This window comes from Heloderma suspectum, chromosome 2 (genome assembly GCF_057233095.1).
Source record: "Heloderma suspectum isolate Gila_16-S chromosome 2, 16-S_ref, whole genome shotgun sequence".
Classification (NCBI taxonomy): Eukaryota; Metazoa; Chordata; class Lepidosauria; order Squamata; family Helodermatidae; genus Heloderma; species Heloderma suspectum.
In genome coordinates, this window is record NC_139459.1 from 222,005,966 (window position 1) to 222,028,431 (window position 22,466).

At 43.7% G+C, this 22,466-nt stretch overlaps 1 protein-coding gene across 1 annotated transcript; it reads left to right on the forward strand.

Annotated features, from left to right (window-relative positions):
* The first annotated feature begins 25 nt into the window (after positions 1-25).
* On the forward strand, positions 26-21,391 carry AANAT (aralkylamine N-acetyltransferase). The gene is made up of 5 exons (XM_084838191.1): positions 26-823; positions 9,258-9,333; positions 15,618-15,885; positions 17,637-17,791; positions 18,715-21,391. The coding sequence occupies exons 3-5, from the start codon at positions 15,729-15,731 to the stop codon at positions 19,018-19,020; spliced, it is 618 nt and encodes a 205-aa protein (XP_084694317.1). The 5' UTR covers positions 26-823; positions 9,258-9,333; positions 15,618-15,728; the 3' UTR covers positions 19,021-21,391.
* Positions 21,392-22,466: the final 1,075 nt, after the last annotated feature.

A 22,466-nucleotide genomic window follows, 5' to 3' on the forward strand; every position in this document is an offset into this window, starting at 1 on the left:
TCAGGGCCCGGCTAGGCCCGGCGCCACACCTGAGGGAGCCGAAGAGAGAACGAGGAGCGAGGGAATGGTCAGGGGGCAGGGAAAGCTGGAGACGGCAAGGCCGGCTGAGGAGCTCGTGGAAGGGGGAGCAGGGAGGAACGAGAAGAGGGGGGCAGGACCGCTCAAAGAGGAGAAAAGAAATATTATTTACTTAATGCATCGCCTGCCTTTCTGCCAAAGAACGGCGCTTGAGGCGGCTGACGATAACATCCGGATTAAAAACAAAATCTTAAAGCATAACATAAAACAAATAAAGATAAGCACAATTAAAAAATACGAAGAGCGGGAGAGGAGCGTAGCGAGGGGAGATGGCACCGGGAAAACTCAAAAAGAAGAAAATAATAATTTAAAATTTATCCTGCCTTTTGGCTAAAGAATGGTGCTCAAGGTGGCTAACAATAAAATCTGGATCAAAAACAAAAAATTAAAACAACATAAAACAAAACAGAGCAACATTTAAAAACAAAAATGCAAAGGATAGGAGAAGACTGTAGCCAGGAGGAAGGGTGGGGGAGGAAGGAGATGCAGAAAGAGCAGTGTGGGGGCAAAATAAGGTATCTGATCCCAACGTAGCGGTTTGGGACGGGGAGGTAGAGAGATAGTAATGCCAAAGGGTAAAATGGGAAGACAAAGAAGAGGCTGGCAAAAGAAGAGAAAAGGCCAAGAGAGATGGTGAAAGGGGAGTTTACAAAGGCTGGGGGATTGAAGGCCAGGGGAGAGAACTGATTGGCTGAAGAAAAACAACAACAAATGCAGCAGGAGAGAACTATTAAGACCCTTGGAGGTAAGGAGGAGAGGAATTTCTTTACCTAATATGATTGAGTGAACTCTAATTGCAGTATCACTTTTGCAGTTCAAGCTCTTAGGTATCTGTGAACAGCCAGAGGTGGGAGCATCTTAACTTTTCTGACCATTGATCACTGCTGGTTTGGAGGAAAACAAGTTGAGGGAGTCCTCAAAATAGAAGTTCAGAAGCTGGGAGGTCAACAAGGGTGTTGCTGGAATTTACGCCTCTCACCAGCAGGAACTTCGTGCTAGTTCTGGTGAGGGAGGTTGAAAGGCAGGTGATTGCAGGACTGAACAGGTTGGAGCATAGTGGCAAATCTGGCCAGTGTGGCTGTGTTGTTTACAGAGAGAGAGAAAGGAATGAGATAATAGACAGTACTCACATGAATAAATGTAGAAGCAGTTCATCATTAACGTTTTAATTGTAAAACAAACAAAAGCAAACTTAGTACCTGCCGAGCGCTTAGCAATCAGGACTGCAATGTTCTTTTATGCAAAGTATTTTTTTAAACAGAGCAGTCTTATGAGATTTAATGGCCATGTTTAAAGTTTGGGCCCAGTAATATTGCTACAAACTCAATAACAAGAACAGTATAGAGGAATAGCAGCAACTGAAGGCGGTGCAAGAAGTATTTATTAAGATTTCCCACTCAGTCACTTTCGCAGTTAGGAAGACAACCCATGTGTCCTACGCTGCAGCTCTGCATCCAAGTCCACAGGCTATCTCTGGAGAAGAAGAGTGGAGTTTCATGTTGCTAGGATATTCACAGCTCAGAAAATTCCCAGGCTAAAGGTTTATAGTTTACACAGGTTTACTGCAACATTCTGTAACGATCCATGCCCTCAGAAGATGCCAATGATCATCTCAAATGACATGGTAAAATGATTCACGTTTACAAAGGAAAAAAAGAGTGATCAGGATAAGCAGCTATATTCCCATGGAATAAAAGTGGGAAGTCCTTGGTTGCTTACATTGCAGGAGGCATCGGAGGAATGGCATTCCATCATAAGCTCATTGTGTATTTCATTTGGGATCTTCAGATCCCAAATGAAGATCTTACACTATTGTTAATGACATTTTTATGTACCTATGTAGAATATAAGTAACCAGGGCTTGGGCTAGATGTCCATTGTTGTGACTTAAGTAAGGCAGTTACTTATTCATCTCTGTTTATTGTGCATATGAAGTTCCTCAACAAGATCCTGCTCTCTCTCGCTCTCTTTCCTTTTCATCTGACCCAGATCCTGCAGGCTCATGATGGCTAGGTTCTCTCTGAAGGAGAGAATTATTGAAAATTGGGTGCAAAGTGTGATAAATCTTTTAAATTTTAAATAATGATTTGAGGTTTCATCAGCATTTCACCTCCTTTAAGACACTTCAGCCAAACAACCAAGAGGGAAAACTGTCGGAACTAGAGGCTCCCCTCCACTCTCAAATGGTCTCAGCAGAACTGGATAAAATTGTTCTAAAATGTCAAGCAAATGTTACTATCAAAGAAGATTTGGAGTTCCTGAAACTGCATGTTTTGAGAGAAAACTCAAGTGAAGTACACCAAATTTGACTAGTAGTATCTTGGGAAACACTCTTGCTCCATCTTGTGGACACTTTGTTTTCTAACTGGAAGTACTTAGCCCAATGATCATCTCAAATGACATGGTAAAATGATTCACGTTTACAAAGGAAAAAAGAGTGATCAGGATAAGCAGCTATATTCTCATGGAATAAAAGTGGGAAGTCCTTGGTTGCTTACACTGCAGGAGGCATCGGAGGAATGGCATTCCATCATAAGCTCATCGTGTATTTGTTATATTTATTACATGTATATCTTGCCTTTTTTCCTCTTGCAAGGAACCCAAGGCAGCTTACATGGTCTTCTCCTCTTCATTTTATCCTCACAACAACCCAGTGGACCTGTTGTATCAAATGGCCATGTTCTATTTCTCTACACTGCTGTGCTGTTCAAACTCCAGAGCTGTCTGACAGCTTGACAAATAGTAAGGGAAATAAGGTTACGCTACATGGGGACAATGTAGAAATTAGCCCTGCACCGCTATTCAGCAGTGCAGCTGCATGTTATCAGCTCTTTATTACAGAAAGGCCTAAGTCAGATAGACAGACTTACTGGGGACCTGTATGCTCCCCCTTGGGGACTATTATAAGTGGGGAAACTTTGGTGAGGAAAAGGGGGGGGATATAAAATATCCCCCCCCCCAAGCTCCTATGAACTTCTTTAAAACGCATGGAAGATCTTGGTCATGAATTCCCTACATTATGTTTAGTTTGGCCCTCAGGGACTCTTTACTAATTAAATAGTATATTGTCTTACTGCCTAAGAGCCAGTCTGGGTAAGGAAACCCCACCATCACCTGGGGTTGGGCTCAGCTGTTTCTTCCAGATTTAAAGAGTGAGTAGGAGCAGTCACAGCTGGAGAGTGGTGGTGGGCACATTGATAAGGCTGGTGGAGGACTTGGATTGTGATACCCCTGCCCCTCCGTATTTCCTTTTGCTGCCACTACTGAGGACCTGAGCTATCCTCCATCTTGGATAAGAAAGGATCTCCCCCTGAAAACCATAGCATTTTCCTTAAAGTTGCCCCTCAGAGGGGCAACACCAAAGGGGCTTGTTCCTTATCAGGGTAGGACAAGGATGAGGGCCACTCTATGAGCATCCTGCTTAGTGCCCACTTGTCTGGGAATGGGCACCCCCTGAAAGTAGGGTGTTCTTTCCTCCAGAGTGTGACTTTCTTCCTGATTGGTACTTGTGGCACTTATTAGGTTTCTGAGACTTCATGGTGAGAAAACAAGGCCAGAACTTCTGGAATTGGGCCCCCTGTGAGAGGGTGAGATTTGGCCCTGGAGGATATGTTTTAGTGTGTGATGTTCCATTCTTGTCTGAGATGTGGGGCTCATCAAGGGTGGTCAGTCTGGTGGGTTTTGTTTTGTTGCTGCTCTATGTGTTTGGGTAACCAAGTGAATGGATTAGGAATGGGGGATGATGGTGCTGTGATCAGTAGTGTACAGAGGAGGGGGAAGTATGGCAGTGGGAGGGTGACAGCAGACCAGGTAGTGGGAAGGAGTATTAGACAGCTTCAGGGTAGGTATCCATCCTTCTGTGTTTTTGCTGGTCAGTGAATAGAAAACATCTTCCATTGATGATTTGATCTTGAATGTGGCGACTAGCACCTGCAGTTACTACAGTGGTAAGGAAACACATTTCTCCTAGCGGGCTCCTAAATTGTGCAAAAAAAATTGTACTCCTGGGTCACACTGTTATTTAAAGAATTCTGGGGAAAGGGATGCTCAGATGTGATCTACTCATGTCTTAATGATCATAATGTGCTGTAAATATATGTCACTGTGTTTTTCCCCCAATCTGCTTTGAAAGGACAATCTCAGTTTTTCTTAAAATATCAGCTTGACAGATTTTATTTTCCCAGTAGATGGCGCTCTTTGACAATACAACATTTAATCTAGATAAGGGAAAATAAATTTTGTTAACCCAATATGTTAACACTATGTTTGCACGTTTGATGTAAGATCCAAATTGACACTACATTTAATCTAATAAAGTATAATCCATAAAGTTCAGAGACAGCTGCTCAAAGCACTCCAATATTTCTTGAAATCTTCATATATAACATATTGAAAAAGAGGTTATCATCATAAGCCAGTCCTTTATTGTGGTGGCTGAACACAGCTACTGGCTCTTACAAACCATTATCTGTGCAATTAGAGCATTCACTCCAACTGCACCTCTTATCCAACACCTGTCCCTGCAAAACAATGGCCCCTATTCTGTCCTTATTTTTTATCTTTCGTGGACACATTCAGATGTTAGTGTAATTTGTAACATCGCTGTTTTTCATGATTCTGCTCTGCCCCCAAGCTCCCTCTAGATCAGGGGTGGGGAACTCATTTTGGCTGGGGACCCAGAAGGCACCCACCCCTCTGTGAGCGGGATAACATTGGGGGGCGGGGAGCACCCATGGGTGTGTGGAAAAGCTCTGCACCACGAAGCTGCCCCCAACCAAGGTGCCAGGTGGAGGAACGATCCTCTACCCCACTGCTTGGTCAGAGCGGCTTTGCCTGCCCTGCATCTTCCTCCTCCATTGCGGAGGACGCAGGGCAGGGAAGGAACTGTGCACCATCCCAATTGGGATGGCAAGCAGTGTACTAAGGGGAATCCCTGAATCCCTGCAGCTATCTCCAATCAGTGATCAGAGAAGACCGTGGGGATTCCCATTAGCATGCTGCTAGCCCTCCCAGTTGGGAGGGGGAGTGGCGCACAGGGGATCTTACGGTGTTATATCACTGATGGGAGATAACAGGGATTTCTCTTCCTGCTAGCTTCTGGGGGGTGGGGGCTTGAGGAGGGAGCCAGATGGGGAACCTCTTTGAGCCAGAGATTCCCCATTTCTGCAGTAGAAGTTAATTCTCTGAGGGAGCAATCCTATGGCCGCTAGTCAGGGGCTAGACAGCCATAGGATAGGTTGGTTCCCGGGAACCAACCTCGGAGCCTGCACTCTGAGGTCAGTTCCCTGAGAACCGATCTCCCCCCTGCTTTCACGCTGCCTTGCAGGCAGTTCGGAATGGCCCCGTGTTCAGAAGAGGAGTGCAGAGTGGCAAAAACAGAGTGTTCCAGGGGGCATTCCTGGGCGGAGAAGGCGGAAATGCCGGTACGGCATCCTATGTGTTGTCCGGCAGCTGCTTCCTCCACTCCGCCTTCCCATTGCTAGACAGCCAAAATCGGGTGGCTGAAGTGCAGAGGGGACAATCCCCTCCGCGCTTCTCCTGCCTATCCATTGGATAGGTGGTTGCCTCCAAGTTCGGAAGCAGCCGCTGATCCCCATAGGATTGCACCATGAATGGATGGTTTTTATCTTTAGTGCACATGTAAGTGTTGTACAGGGGGTGAGGCACACAAAGAGATCCTCAAAGTGATCACTGGTATGAGAATTGGGGTGTTCAAGCATGTCCCTATTTTTGAACTGAAATGTACAATTTCATACCCCTTCATGGATCACTGCCTTGTTGCGGCAAAGGGGCTTGCGTAACTCAGTGAAGACATAAGCTATGCCGTGCAGGGCCACCCAAGACGGACAGGTCATGGCGGAGAGTTCTGACAAAATGTGGTCCACTTTGACTGTGTGGATCACAACAAACTTTGGCAAATTCTTAAAGAGATGGGAGTACCAGACCACCTTACCTGTCTCCTGAGAAACCTGTACGAGGGTCAAGAAGCAACAGTAAGAACTGGACATGGAACAACCGATTGGTTCAAAAGTGGGAAAGGAGTACGACAAGGCTGTATCTTGTTGCCCTGCTTATTTAATTTATATGCAGAGTTGTTGTTGTTGCTCAGTCGTTTAGTCGTGTCTGACTCTTCGTGACCCCATGGACCATAGCATGCCAGGCCCTCCTGTCCTGCGCTCTCTCCCAGAGTGTGCTCAAGTTCATATTCATTGCATCGGTGATGCTATCTAGCCATATCATCCTCTGCTGTCCCCTTCTCCTTTTGCCTTCAGTCTTTCCCAGCATCAGGGTCTTTTCCAGAGAGTTTTCTCTTCGCATTAGGTGGCCAAAATATTTGAGCTTCAGCTTCAGTATCTGTCCTTCCAATGAGCAGTCAGGGTTGATTTCCTTTAGGATTGACTGATTTGACCTCCTTGCAGTCCAGGGGGCTCGTAAGAGTCTTCTGCAGCACCACAGTTCGAAAGCATCAATTCTTCGGCGCTCAGCCGTCTGTATAGTCCAGCTCTCACAGCCATACATTACTACTGGGAAAACCATAGCTTTGATTAGACGGACTTTGTCGGCAAGGTGATGTCTCTGCTTCTTACTATGCTGTCTAGGTTTGCCATAGCTTTCCTCCCAAGGAGCAAGCGTCTTTTAATTTCATGGCTACAGTCACCATCTGTGGTGATCTTGGAGCCCAAGAAAGTAAAATCTGTCACTGCTTCCATTTCTTCCCCTTCTATATGCCAGGAAGTGATGGGGCCAGATGCCATGATCTTAGTTTTTTCAATGTTGAGTTTCAAACCAGCTTTGGCACTCTCCACTTTCACCCTCAACAAGAGGCTCTTTAGATCCTCTTCGCTTTCTGCCATTAGGGTGGTATTGTCTGCATATCGGAGGTTGTTGATAATTCTCCCAGCAATCTTAATTCCGAGCTGTGATTCATCCAAGCCGGCGTTTCTCATGATGTACTCTGCATATAAGTTAAATAAGCAGGGTGACAATATGCAGCCTTGTCGTACTCCTTTCCCAATTTTGAACCACTCGGTTGTTCCATGTCTGGTTCTTACTGTTGCTTCTTGACCCTCGTACAGGTTTCTCAGGAGACAGGTAAGCTGGCCTGGTACTCCCATCACTTTAAGAATTTGCCAGAGTTTGTTGTGATCCACACAATCCAAGGCTTTAGCGTAGTCAATGAAGCAGAAATAGACTTTTTCTGGAATTCTCTTGCTTTCTCCATGATCCAGCGAAAGTTGGCAATTTGATCTCTAGTTCCTCTGCCTCTTCGAAACCCAGCTTGTACTTCCGGTAGTTCTTGGTTCGCATACTGCTGAAGCCTAGCTTGTAGGATTTTGAGCTTCACCTTGCTGGCATGTGAAATGAGCGCAATTGTGCAGTAGTTTGAACACTCTTTGGCATTGCCCTTCTTTGGAATTGGAATGTAAACTGACCTTTTCCAGTCTTGCGGCCATTGTTGAGTGTTCCAAATTTGTTGGCATATTGAGTGCAGCACTTTAACAGCATCATCTTTTAGGATTTTAAATAGCTCATGAGAAATGCGGGTTGGATGAATCACAGGTCGGAATTAAGATTGCTGGGAGAATTATCTCAGATACGCAGACGATACCACCCTAGTGGCAGAAAGCGAAGATCTAAAGAGCCTCTTGTTGAGGGTGAAAGAGGAGAGTGCAAAAGCTGATTTGAAACTCCACATTAAAAAAACTAAGATCATGGCATCTGGCCCCATCACTTCCTGGCACATAGAAGGGGAAGAAATGGAAGCAGTGACAGATTTTACTTTCTTGGGCTCCAAGATCACCGCAGACAGTGACTGTAGCCATGAAATTAAAAGACGCTTGCTCCTTGGGAGGAAAGCTATGGCAAACCTAGACAGCATAGTAAGAAGCAGAGACATCACCTTGCCGACAAAGGTCCGTCTAATCAAAGCTATGGTTTTCCCAGTAGTAATGTATGGCTGTGAGAGCTGGACGATAACAAAGGCTGAGCGCCGAAGAATTGATGCTTTTGAACTGTGGTGCTGGAGAAGACTCTTACGAGTCCCCTGGACTGCAAGAATGTCAAATCGGTCAATCCTAAAGGAAATCAACCCTGAGTGCTCATTGGAAGGACAGATACTGAAGCTGAAGCTCCAATATTTTGGCCACCTAATGCGAAGAGAAAACTCCCTGGAAAAGACCCTGATGCTGGGAAAGACTGAAGGCAAAAGGAGAAGGGGACGGCAGAGGATGATATGGCTAGATAGCATCACCGATGCAATGGATATGAACTTGAGCACACTCCGGGAGAGAGCGGAGGACAGGAAGGCCTGGCGTGCTATGGTCCATAGGGTCACGAAGAGTCGGGCACGACTTAATGACTGAACAACAACAACAATTTCATAGCTCCAGCAAAATCCATAAAAACTCTTTTTTCACTTTTTTAAAAAGCAGAAATGGCTCTTGTGGTTATGGGGAAAACTACGAAAAAAAGTAAACCCTTAAAAGCTTAAGCCTGCCGTGCTCTGAATGAGGTTCTGATGACCTCTCTCTTCTCAACTCTGCTCCCAGTTCCCCCGTTTGTACTAATTGCCTGCCTTCTGTGCATTTTACCCCTTCCTTGCAACATAATTAAATAAGTATATGCATTTACATAATCTAGTCACGCACACTTTGGCCACAACATTTGGAATAGAGTTTATTAAACTATTCCAAAATATAGCTGCTGGGCCATTTGCTGGTGTAGCAACGATGGAGAATTCAGGATGCAGTTCATCTATAGTAATATTGACTGTGCCACATTCACTTTCAAGCAAGACATGCTATTTCAGAGTTTACAGCAAGGGCATGCAATGTAGTTTTGCTTCACTTGTTTTCTGCCACCGCTCTCTGGTTGGCTATTCACCTGTGGCTCGTATGATGCCCTTTGTAACTAGCAATCAGCTAAAGCACTTTATCCCTCAGCAGAAAATCATGCCAAGAAAGTAAAGCCTGCTAGGATCCTTTTGTTGCCATGTCACTTTGAAGTCCCTTTGCAATTCTCTGTCTCATGAGGGTTTAGAAATGTCTTAAGAGTATCATCACGTGCTTTATAAATGATATATATATATAAGCTGGAGTTCCCCAAGTCTCTGCTGAGTAAAAGCTGGAGATGCATCAACATTCACTCCAGTCTACTTTCTCCTCCCTTCTTTCTGGCAGGAACTCTGCAAAGTCTACACTTTGCTATCCAGAGGGCGGTCAACAGTCAGAATCCATAAAGAAAACTTAATGCAAGGTAAGAACCTATATGTCTGCTCTAACTTCTATGATGCTGACTTCTAAAGTTGGGCAAAGTCACATTCAGAGAGCGAATGTACATTTTTTTCTACACTATATACTGCAGCAGAGAGTGTTTTTATAGAATGGCTGTTACATTAAATTATCACATCATCTGCGTAGTGCAATAGGGTAACTTTTTCTTTTAAAATGTTTTAACTGTTTTAACATGGTGTTTTATTCTTTTATCTTTGTTGTTCACCACTCCAAAATCTTTTGATGTAGAGTGGTTTATAAATATTGTAAATAAATAAATAAATTACTTGAGGGAGAGGTTATTTTACATTTCTGTGTTGTGATTATGTTGCAAATCTGGAAAATGTGTCCCTTTGCTAATTTTTGTTTGCATATTTTAGCAACATCCTCACATTAGCCAGTGAGAAACTAAACACATTTATATAGCACTTATATGCATGTAACTCTGCGCAGGAACATAGCCAAGATTTTTTTAGTTGCACACTTTATGTACATGGAACTTAAGCAGAGTTAACCATGTACAAGACTGCTTACAATCTTAAACCTACTTCCTAGGGAGTAAGCTACATTGAAGTCAGTGGGACTTATTTCTGAGTAAGAGGGTTTAGGATAGCAGTGTTAGTCAAATAACTGTCTTGCTTTTAATATTTAGCATTGGGTTAACTAATTCATGTATTACATAAGCTCATAGGAAATGATACGTAAGAATATGTCATGGAGGTTGCAGTTTATCTAACACAGAAAAATAACTTGCAATCCAAAATCACATTTTCTGATCTAAGATATCATGTGGGTTCCACCGCACCCCCCACCACACACCCCGGTGTAATTAGCTCTGAAAATGTAATTTTCAGAACTAAACCCCATATTTTAAATCAGTGATTAATGAATCTTACTGATTTATTTATTAATGCTTTTAGCCTTCAGGAGTGGGGGAAGGGGAAGGGAAAGAAATATGAAAGAATTCTCAGACCTCAAATTGTAGCTTGTAACCAGAAAACATCCTTGCATTTCCCAGTAGAAGTGAATTAGTAACTCCAATGCAAATAGATAGTTTGCAAATCAATTATCAGGATCTGGAATTTCATGACAAGGCTTACTGCAGCCAGTTCTGTGCATGGACATATGAATGTGTACATCTGTCTCTATAAATGCATAGAATCTTCTAGGGCATGATTATGACTGAAAGATGTCCAATTACATGGCATTATACATGGGGTTGACTTGAAAGACAGTTCTGTATAAAGTTAGGGACAGTCTGTTCTTTCTATTTGTGCCCTGGCCAAAAGTCTTTACATGAATCCCTTCCCTTTGTGCGGAAAGAGCATTTAGGCCCATTGGCTAAGAACTATGTTATCCTGGATGCTGTATTACTGCAGCCTGACTTTTCTATTATTATTTATACTTTTCTGAACAAATAATTCTGCATCCAGTAGCACATTCTACACTTCCATGGACTGCAGCATTTACTTAGCCCTTCACTGAGGAGGAGGATCAGTAAATCTTGCCATAGATCTGTCCAGAGACACAGTGCTACTGGGTCTCCACATGCTATATGGAAAAATCCTAAGCGCTATATATAAGCGTTTGCTAAAATTAAGTTCAAATTTAAACACAATGGAATGGATCCAGATTTAGTCATATTTAGAGTAACCCCACTGCAATCAGTCAGTCTTGACTAATGTAAGTTCCATTGGTTTCAATGGGTCTACTCTGAATGACTAAATATGGATCCAACCCCCTCTATTTGAAATTCTCAAACATTTCTTTGGAAAATTTAAAGACTCAAAAATACTGCCGTGCAGTGATGAAATGAGTCCACGTTGAGATTTTGCATCTGATGCTTGATAGAAAGACTCGAACTTTCTGCCACACTAATCCAAATTTGTGCAAAACTTCATGTGGTAGCCAAAATAAGGCTTAGTCTGTGCTGCACACATGTGGTCCACCATTCTGATGCTTTCATATTGCAGTGTCCCAAACTAGCAGCTTTTGCCAAAAATAGACAATGGAACCATACATGTACCATGATGTCCCACCAACTCGGTGCACAGCTCAGGAAGTATACATCTTATGGGTTATGCAATGAGGCTGTATGTAAAGGAAGTCTTGAACCAACCCAAATTGGGCAGGTTTGAGCCTCAGATATGAGCAAGTTTGGAGTTGCCTGTATTTGTGCTGCCACTTCCTGTCGAATGCCATTTTGCATCTGGTGTTAATGTACAACAACCATGCACATGCATAGTGGAAATGAAATGGTGACCACCAAGAATTTGTCCCTAGAGCTCTGGTTAGGCAGGTGGCACTTAAGACTTCTGTGTACAGATCATTTGTCACGTCTAAGCACTAACCTCAGGGACCTGTAATAATTCATGGGCTAATCTCCTTCACCTGATATGTCCCTCAGTTCCCTTTCACTCTGCAAAGCACATTGAGAAGCAGCACATTTAGAAATAACACTTTGAGCACACGCATGTATATTGCATCCTCATTGTTCCCAGGGTGTTTGGGAGTTATCAGTCTGCAGTGAAGCCATCCAAAAATGTAGACACTCACATGGATTCAAGAATCCAAACTCTTGCAATCACAGGAAATGGCATGGTGTTGTTAATCAAATGGCACAGCCCCATTCTTTTCGATGTACCACATCTGCTGGTGTGGCATTTATTTTTCTGTCTTTTTCTTCAAATGCTATTAGCCACTAGCCAGCCTATAATTAGATAGCAAAGTGGAGACTTGTTAAACCAGAGATAGGCAGCCTGGTGCCCTCCACATGTTTTGGACTACAACTCCCATCAGCCCCAGGCAGCATGGCCAATGGTTGGGGATTAGGGGAGTAGTAGTCTGAAACGTCTGGAGGGCACCAGATTACCTACCCCTTTTCTAATTCTGCCTCTGATGCTTGATAGCAAAACTCAGATTTTGCTGCCCATATCCAGATTTGTGTAAAATTTCTTGAAGAAGCGTCATACGAGATTTAGAGCTTGATCTTGGTCTGGCACTGTATCACTTTCACATTGCAGGCCCCCAGCCTAGCAGCTTTTACCCAGAATTCACATGTTATAAGCCATGCATATGTTCTGATGCCTCTAAGTCAGTTCAGAGCTCAGAAAGCACTGGATCTGTATTGACTGGCCAAAATAGGCAACATGAATGAATCATAATGCATATGGCATGAGCCTGGTTTGGTTGTGGATTTTTCTGTAGATTGTATATTGCTCAGGAGACACCTGGTCAAGCCCACACAGCCCAGACTGTGTAGAATGTATGAGTTGTCTCAGGGAACATAGTTCTTATTAAAAAAAAGAGGCAGGCCCAAATTGTAGATACATGAGATTCTATTTAGGAAGAGCCTCTGTTTGCTACATAAAGATGTCAGATACTCCATATTGCTTGTCGAGCTATCATGGTTTGGAGCAGCTTTCACCAACCTGGTGCCTTCCTGGTGTTTTGGACTACAACTCTCAGCATTCCTGAGCATTGGCCGTGCTGGCTTGGGGGTGGCGGGAGTTGAAGTCTAAAACATTTGGAGGGCAACAGGTTGGGAAAGGCTGCTTTGGGGAAAGGGGGAATGCTCTAAAATAAGGGTTATCTATTCTAGGGAAGCCCCATCTAAGCTATTATCTAGTTCATTGGTCTTAGGAGGAAGAAAGACTGACATACTTTTTTACCCTTAAAGGTGGCCTAAAAATAATTTTAAATTAAAAAAAAAGTCTGGCTCGTGGTGGTGGTGGGGCAGAAGAGCCATTTTCAGATCCATTTTATGCTGGAGAACTGTTTGTAATGCACCTAGGTACACTTGCATGCTGAGAATGTTTATGTACAAATTTAACTTTGCCAATGTACGCCACTAGTCAGTCTGATCATATGGCGATAAACTGAAATATAATGGGCCCATGATGAGAATGTATGATAAGAGAAGCTACTTATACAACTGCATAATGATAATGAGAATAATATAACAACACCATGTAGTAAGTATATCGTGCATTTCCTAAGTGTTAAGGCATTTCACATACATTTAAGACATTCATTAGATTTATATCCTACTCTTAATAAGGACTTAGTGGTCTCCCATCAGGTCCATACCTGCTTGGCTTCTGCAATACTATAGTGTCAGATGCTCCTGGAACTGATATCTTCCAGTTCACATATATTGGCTTAGTAGTCCTGAAAACAGGCCTGTAAGGTCTCCATATTAGTGGGTTGGGGGAAGGGAATGGGACAACTGAGAGATAGTGACTTGCCTAATGGGCAAACTCACATTCTATACAAATATGTGTAACAAACCCCCCACCTTTTGTGTGTGTGTGTTCGTAATGAAAAGCAGTCCCAGGAGGCTGCAGTTTTCAGGAAGGGGGAGGGGAATCGCTGACCCACTCCTTGCTATTTTTTCCCCATTCAGTATTTTGTGTGTGTGTGTCCTCCCCCCTCCCCACCGCTTTTCACATCCCTCAGGGGTGCATATTTAGAATGATAGGTGAGCAGAAAAACAGCCAGCAGGAAAAGGATTGAATGCCCCCTCTGTCATTCCCTCATCATCCCCCTGCTTCCAAGGCTGCTTTTCATTTAAAAGATCTGCATGTCTAGGCTGCTCCAATGGCCATCCAATTAGTTCATAGCTGAGGTGCGATTTGAACCAAGTACACCCACACCCACATCTTGTTCTCTTAACCACTGCACACTCACTCACCTTTGCCCTCTCTTTCTTCCCTCTTGCTATAAAGTCTGCCTCCGCTTAAGTAGAGAACACCACATCCCAGATATCTGTGCAAGATTTTGGCACCACACAGGCCACACATTATCATTGAATAACTTATCCAGATGGAAACTTGCTCCCCAAATTTAAAGACCACATACCATCTTAGAGCTGGATGAGCTAGGTAAGATCATAAGAAAAACCCTGCTAGACCATACTAGGGGTTTTCTATCCCTAGTCCAGCATCCTGTTTTTCCCAGTGCCCAGCCAAAAGCCTCTGGCAAGCCTGTTGGCAGGGCATGAAAAGAACAGCCCTCCTTCATTGTTTGCCCTCAGCAACAGATGTTTGGGACATGGAGGGTATATTTCACAATCATGGCAAATAGCCATTGATAGACCTATCCTCTATGACTTTGTTTAATTCCCCCTTTACAGCCACCTAAGCCAGTGGACAATGGTGGTGGAGAATCCCGTAAATGAACTATGCACTGTGCAATATAATCAAGCATTATATCTAATCAGCATCAACAGTGAAGATCTAAAGACAAGTGGACCTCTTTGCTGCTGTCCTCATGTGCTTCACTGGGCTGTGTCTTGCCCTGTTGTTAACTTGCAGTGTATTGCGCTTGCATCCAGCAGTCTGCAAATGATCAGACCCCTAGTCTGATCTAGCAGGGCTCTGCTTATGATCTTATCTAACTGAGACTAGTCTAAAATGAGGGTAATATTTTGTGTGTGTGTGTATAGAAACAGAAGGACATTCACAACAGAATGGTCAGCTCTGGGGGGGTAGTAGCCAGGGAATGTCTTGACTTTTTAGCTGGCTGTTTTTGCCATGAGCTGGTGGGTTTAAGAAAGATAAGGGGTTTGTCTGCAGCATTGTTTCCACAGCAACACCTGGTTAATTTGCCCTTTCAAAACTGGTACCGCCCCTCAAGCTCATCCACTACTTTTAAGCTTGCTCTCCGGGTTATCTTTGATCCCACAATTGGTTTCTTCTTGCCTCTTAGAAAAGAAAATAACTCTGGTCCCTATGTCCTTTGGTGTGGCTGGTTAATTAACATTTACAGGAAAGCCTTCCAGAAGGCAGAAGATTGGTTTGACAGTATTAAGAGTCTAATTCTGTGTGGGGGACCCAGCATGCTCTTCCTGATGCTGAGTTCCCTCTTGTGCCACTGCAATTGGGAAGACCCAGCACCTAGCAGGAGACAATCTGTCTCTGTCAGGATTAGGTCCTAAGAGTGCTTTTGAGTCATCCGATCCAGCTTTTGGGTGACCTCAGAGTAACCATTCTTCTACAGCTCACATCAATGTATTAACCCTGCCTATCTTGCCACTTAACCCTGTCAGCATGTCCCCAGGCTATAAAAGCCATTGGAGCCATTGCGCCAATGCACAGCATCTGGGTGTTTGCTGGACTTTGCTTTTGTGAGCTGGACATTAACAATGACACACCTCAACCTTCATTTCCGCAGCCGAGATGATGACTAAGATGCCAAAAGTCACGCCAGATTTCTGGCATGTATATATAAAGAGATGCAAACAACCTAATCCGTTGTGGTGTGCAGGTATTTTCATCTGTTGACTGATTGTGCTGGAGGTGGCTGACTGAAATAACGACGTGCTGACTCCAAAAGGAGAAGAAGCATTTTCGGAAGACACAGAAATAAACAAAGAGGATGTCTGTGATCAGTGCTCTGCCATTTCTCAAACCCATTCACCTCCGACCTCTACGAAGCTCCCCTGCACGCCAACGCCGACACACACTTCCTGCCAGCGAGTTCCGGTGCCTCACTCCTGAGGATGCCATCAGCGTGTTTGAAATTGAGCGAGAAGGTAAGACTCCATCTCGTCCACCTCCTGTGTTTTCTTAACAGTCCTTAACCTCATCCCCAAAAGAAAGGTGCTTCCATACTTTAGAAGCGCTGCATTGCTGGGGGCTTTTATTAAGTGGAATAGAGTGAATATATGAGTTGGAAGGAGAACCTCTTTCATCAGATGTGTCAATCAATACTGCTGTTTACAACTGCAGCCAGCCTGTTTACAATTAAAAACAATTTAAAAACATTTCCTAGGAAGAGAGATCTAGAAGTTCATCTTTCTTGCACCTTTCTGTCAAAGTATATCAGTCAAGTATGGCACATCATGAAAATAATCCAGATATGGCCTATGGCCCCAAGTGCCAAGATGTCAAGGTGGTCTGTCTAAGACTGGAAGCGGGGAGAAAGTGACAATAGATGTGTGCAATGAGGGACAGCTGAGAGCCATGGTCTTAGCTTCTTGAGCGAAAAAGGAATGATGGAGGCAGAGAAATCATTGGGGAACTGGAGAAACATCATGCAAAAGATCTGTCTGAAGCATTAGGGAAGCTGAGTCTTGATGCAAGTGCAAGTGATGCAAGTGATTTATTCATGCTCATTACATTTGTAAAGTTTTCGTGCAAGGATCATATAACTTCAGGTTTTTCCACATCTGAATTTCAGTGGTGAAATCTGTATGCTGGTAGCTAAATGCAGGTATTTTCACTCATATTTGGATGACAGAACAAATTTTGCCACACACTGTTGAGATTTTAAGCCAAATCTGAACATTCTGGAAATAAAAATTAATGAAGGGAAATAAATATATTTCAATGCTATTGTGTATTGAGCCCTGATCAGAGTGATTTAGAATATCCAAAGGCAATTGCCCCCAAATCATGTAGTATAGTTGCTAGCACCAGAGGTGTCCTGATAAAACAGAGTGATCCTGCAATGGGACGTTTGGGGGAAGGCAGTAGTACTTCAAAATTATATGAGGTATGATGCCATGTTGGTCCCAGACAGTGGGGCAGAAATATAGGGTGGTGTCCTTCTATCTAACAGTTTTCTCTTGGTGCCTACTTCTTCAAGAGAGAACAGGCTGCTGATAGTTGTAGTTTGATGAGCTCCTATAGGTGTGTGCAAGGGATTATCATCACAACTGACAACTTTTTTTCTGTTGTCAAACAGATGATACTTCACGTCATATTGCAAGCTGCTTTTTAAACTTTAAGGAGTTTTTTAAAAACAGTTTGTTGGTGCAGTATGGGGCATTGCCATTCAACAACAAGCCCAGTTATGAAGGCTTCTCTAACTAGTTCAGTATTTCAGTCACATGTGATTCAGTCTATATTTCTGCATTTGAAGAGCTAAATATTTAATGATTATCTACCTTTAAAGTATCCAAATTGCCTTAATGGTAGTTATTTGCTATATGAAGCTGAGAATTAGCCACCTTTCTACTCTGCCTGATTAAGACTTCTAAAAGTGAAGCTTTGCATAGCTTTTACAGTACAACAAAAACTAACCCCCCTGATGCAATGAAACATTTCATCCAGAGATTTTACCATAAGTGGGAAGGATTACCCCCCCCCCCCCGCCTTCATGTCTGGAAACAGAAACAGGAAGAAGCCAGATCCTGAAAAACAATCCACCAGATTCAGGATTCCAGATCCAACCTCTTCCTCAATTTTGCATCTTTGTTCTTAGGATATGTCAAGTATCTTCCCCGCCTCCAGGACATTGTAGCAGCACAACATTAACTCCTCTGTCTTTTGTCCTCTACAGCATTTATTTCAGTGTCGGGAGACTGCCCCCTCCACTTAGATGAGATTCACCACTTTCTGAACCTGTGTCCTGAGCTGTCACTTGGCTGGTTTGAAGAAGGCCGACTAGTTGCTTTCATTATTGGCTCTCTCTGGGATCAGGAAAGACTCAGCCAGGTAAGAAACAGAATCCTTTTAAATACATCTCTTTCCCATTTTATAATTGACTAGGAGAGGATGAGAACTGAACCTAGCAGAAACACACAGCACCTGCTAACCCTAATGTGGGATACATACCCTTTAGGGACTGTACTTCTGCTCCCTGTGTGTTTTGGATGAATCAGCTGCTATCAGCCCTCCATGTTTCCTGAAGCCCCCTGCCCCACACTATAAAACTCCATCACCCAGCTGGTGAAGATGCCACATCACTCTTTATATGCCCCATGGGGAGCCCCATTGAATGGTGGATTGTCACCACAATTTTTGTTTTTATTAACCAGCAGTCTGCATTAAATACCAACATGGATAGTAGAGGAAGTTCCAGTTCCCTCTCAGCAGCTTTGGTAGAGAGAGAAGATGCCATGCCAGGCATCCCAATTCTCCCATCCACCATAGAGAGGTGTTGTTGTTTTTTAAAGAAGTCCCCTGGCCAGCACTGTGCAACTCAGGTTTGGGGGTAGATGAGCAGCTAAGTCAGGCATTACACAAGCCATTACTGTACCTACATTAATAGGAAACTGTATTGTGTGTATAAATAATCACACGGCTGCTTGAGAGAACTACTGCCCAGGAGTCTTGTAGTGGAACAGTTTCTGGACAGATTCTTGGTCTGATTCAACAGAAGTTGAGCTTTTCTTGTTTATTAAACAAGGGGAAAAAATGGAGGGGTTGCATAGCTTTCACAGTGTTTCACCTCTCTCCCTCAAAGGAGATTTGTTCCAGTGGAACCAGGGAACTTACCAATTTATGTCACCTAACTATCTGACTTAAATAGAAGACAGGGTTGTTGCAGGCTGACTCTGCTATTTAAAATAGGCAAGCAAGGAGGTGGAACCAAATCTCTTAATAGTCATTGTTATTCTTCTCTCTTCTCTTGGCAGGATGCTCTGACCCTGCATAAGCCCCATGGCACCACAGTCCATATCCATGTTCTGGCAGTGCATTGCACCTTCCGCCAGCAAGGCAAAGGCTTCATCTTGATGTGGCGATACCTACAGTACCTGTGCTGCCTGTCCTATGTGCGTCGAGCCACACTGATGTGTGAGGACTTTCTCATCCCCTTTTACTCCAAGTGTGGCTTCAAGGAGCTAGGCCCCTGCGAGATCACTGTGGGCTCACTGAATTTCATTGAGATGAACTATGACGTTCGTGGTCATGCCTTTATGCGCAGGAACAGCGGCTGCTGAGATCATGCTTCCCCTCCCCATTCATTTCCAGCTGTTGATCTTGCTGGCTGGTTAAGTTTTCCAGTTATTCCCAAGACTTCAGATGGGACCTACCAGTGGCTCAGGGGAGTCCTGTGGGTGGGGCTCCAAGTTGTGTATATTGGGATAAGGGCCTTCCACATCAGTGGTGGGTCAGGCAGCTATGCCCACACAGACTAGAAGGGTGTAACTGAAGGATCTCACGCTGAAGAAGTTTGGGAACCACTGCTATGTGCATATATAAGCTGCTCCTACTGTTACTGCAACCATTTCTGCAAGGCAACAAAACTCCTAAGTCCTAGCATTCCTTTTTTACCCACACAGCTGCCTTTAAAACTGGTAGCTAAACCTTGTCCCAGTTTTCTTCTCACTTGTGTCTTATCTGGCATTGCGGTGTTGTATAGATGGGGAACAAAAGGCAGCAATGCCCCAATCAGTCTCCCATTCCCTTGGGTTAAATGAGAAGGCAGCATGAGCATGGCAGATGGGTGAAGATAGAGCCACTGAGCTTACTGTCATCAGGCAGGAGCACCATGCATCGTTTGCTGTAGATGGTGCATTGGGGTTTCTGCAGGCCAGAACTTGGCAATTTTCACAAGTTCATAATAGTAGCCACTGATTGTCCGCTTTCATGGCATAGGTTACCATCAGCCATACAATTGCACAAAAAATAACAAAACTGTGTTGGAAGCACAATTCTGCAGCCGGAATTGTCAGGCAAGCCAGTATATTTCCATAAATAGGCACGTGTTTGCAGAAGTCAAGGTTTCGATGTTTAAAGATGTGGCAGAATTCTTTCTTAGACCTAGGCCACCCTTTGGGATTCTTAGGGCAATTAGGGAAATATTGCCTGAGACAAATAACTTAATGAGGTTCTCCATTTCTGGGGATTACTTATTTACCTTGGGAAAGGAGCACGCTCTGATGAAATTACTGTCTTCTTGTTCTGTGTACAGAAGTACTCACCATGCCTTCTCATGCTAGCTGCTCTCTTGTGCTGAAATGCATAGAATCTGTGAATATATAATGTGGCCCATATGCTAAAGCCATAGCAGGCTTCCTAGCTGAGTTCCTGCCCAGTTAGTAAATCTAAAAGTTAAAAATCAGGTCCCATCTTACGAGGCATTTCACATTTGCTTGCTTCATTTTAAGGTGCTCTACTTTTCCTTCCCTGCTTTTAACAAGAGCTACCAAAAAGAAGAATTTTGGAAGTCCTGTTTCTGCTGCCCAGATGCAGCAGAGGGGAAGGGCAAAGTGTACAGCCTGGCCATCATTGCTATTAGGAAGAGAGGGGGCCATCAAATTCAAGTCTATGAGACTACGCTCACATCACTTAATCACTGCATTTAATGCACATGCTTTGGCCTGCAGTGACTCACCGTGGAGGCAAACTCCCAAGGTTTTGTGGGCTGTCATTGCCCTAGCTGGAGGAGGAGACTGCATGCACTATGGAGATCTTCAGTGGTGGGAGAGGATGACATGTTTATGTGACCCAGTCCAGCAAAGAGAACAGCACAGATGGGATGCTGGGGCCCATTAACTAGGGCCAGCTGCTAGCATCTGATATGTTTCTTGCCCTTGCCTTCCTTTGGATGACTGGGGAGCAGGTAGGAATTTGCCAAGCTTTCTGCCCCTTACGCATGGGGCAGAGCATGGATGTTAAAGACAAGGTCCACCACCTTATGCCATAGGCTTAGCGGTAATGGCCCTGGGCTACATCATGCAACCATGATGGAAGAAAAACAACCTATGGGGATAATTGCTTTTGTTTAAACTCAGCAAAAATATCAAAGAAATCCATATAGTCTCAGTGGTTGTGTTTGCTGTAGTCTATGGCTGTAACAATACAATATTATTTGAATTAAAAATATATATTATTTTTAATCTAGTCATGATCAGTTGTAGGTGTGTGGGCAGTTTCTAGTGCTAGCTGACCTACATGTTACCCCTGGAGTGGAAATAAAAACTGAGGAAGAAGAAAGGTAGACATACCTGATGCCTTGCTTGTCTTCCTCATGCTGAGAGAAGGTGCCTCTTTCTTTTAGTAACTCTAGGGTTGGAAAAAGGCTGCTTACAGTGCAATCTTGCATATGTCCACTCAGAAGTAAGCCCCAATGAGTTCCCTGGAAAATGTCTATAGGAATGCAACTTTAATGAAGTAAGTATAATCTGGTCACAAGGTTATACTAATCGTAATTCAAATGTACACTATCTTGGTGTGAATGGGCAAATATTTATAGCTTTTGCTACTGAACATGGGAAAGCATCCCTCTGCACAAACAAACGTTTCTGTATTCCATTTTCCACTTGTCATGTCTTTTGCCATGTCTATAAATAAATGTTTTTTCTAATGAGTTCTTGCTTTTATTCCCCTTTTCTTCACTCCCCCATCCCCATTATTGTAATTAAATCAGATAGGGACAGTCTTTGGGAAGTTATTTTGCACAGGCAGGGGCAGGTTTAGACTTTGAGGGGAGAAGGGGAGAAAGGACTCAGGAAGCTAAATTACTCATGCACTTCTCAGCTGAAGGGCCTTCACAGAACAGATACTGAGGGACATCAGAGTAGTGTAGGATTAGGCTGCAAGGGCAGGGAGTTATGCTACTTGGAAAATTACTGGTGAGCCAATGTGAGCAATATAAGTGAGATAGCACTCTTCCAGCATCAACTGCATTGCACTGACACCTGGGGCTGGATCCAGAATCTTTGTTCTGCTTGCAGAACGAGAGTTGTGTCCTCTCCTCCCCGTGCCGCCCCCCGTCCCTTTTCTGGAGGGCCTCCCAACCCTTTGGAGCAGTTTGGGAGGGCATGTGGGGGGCTGCAGCAGGGAGGAGAGGACATGGACTTCCTGTTTTGCAGGCAGCATTCTTCTGCTGGCGGAACAACGATTCTGGATCCAGCTCCTGAATGGCAACTGTAGGCCTGTACTAGCACTGCAACCCTATGCAAATGCAACTGTTATGCCAGGATGACGTTCTTGTGAACACTTGTAAGTCTAGAGTCTGCAAGAGATTAAACACTGCAGTATAGCTCAACGAATTCCAAAAGAAGGTGGCTTTAACCTGCTGCACATAATAAGTAACCTTTGAGACCAGTTTGGATGCAGAGGCCAACTATTAAGATAGCTGGGAGGTAATGAAAATGAATACTAGACATTTTGAATTAACATTATGGCACCAAAGAAGTAACATTATGGTACTACAGCATTTCAAGATCTGAGTTTTGATAGGGTAGGATATTAAAATGGAATTCAGGACCAATTGCTAACATTTTAACAAAGGAACAATCTCATTGTAACACATAGGTTCCACAGGGGAAAAACTGATCTCAACCAAGAGTGATTACAAATTAGTAATTATTATCACTGGAAGATGACATAGGATGTTTTGCCATTTAAGGCAAAGCGGGGGGTGGGGTGGGAGAGAAAC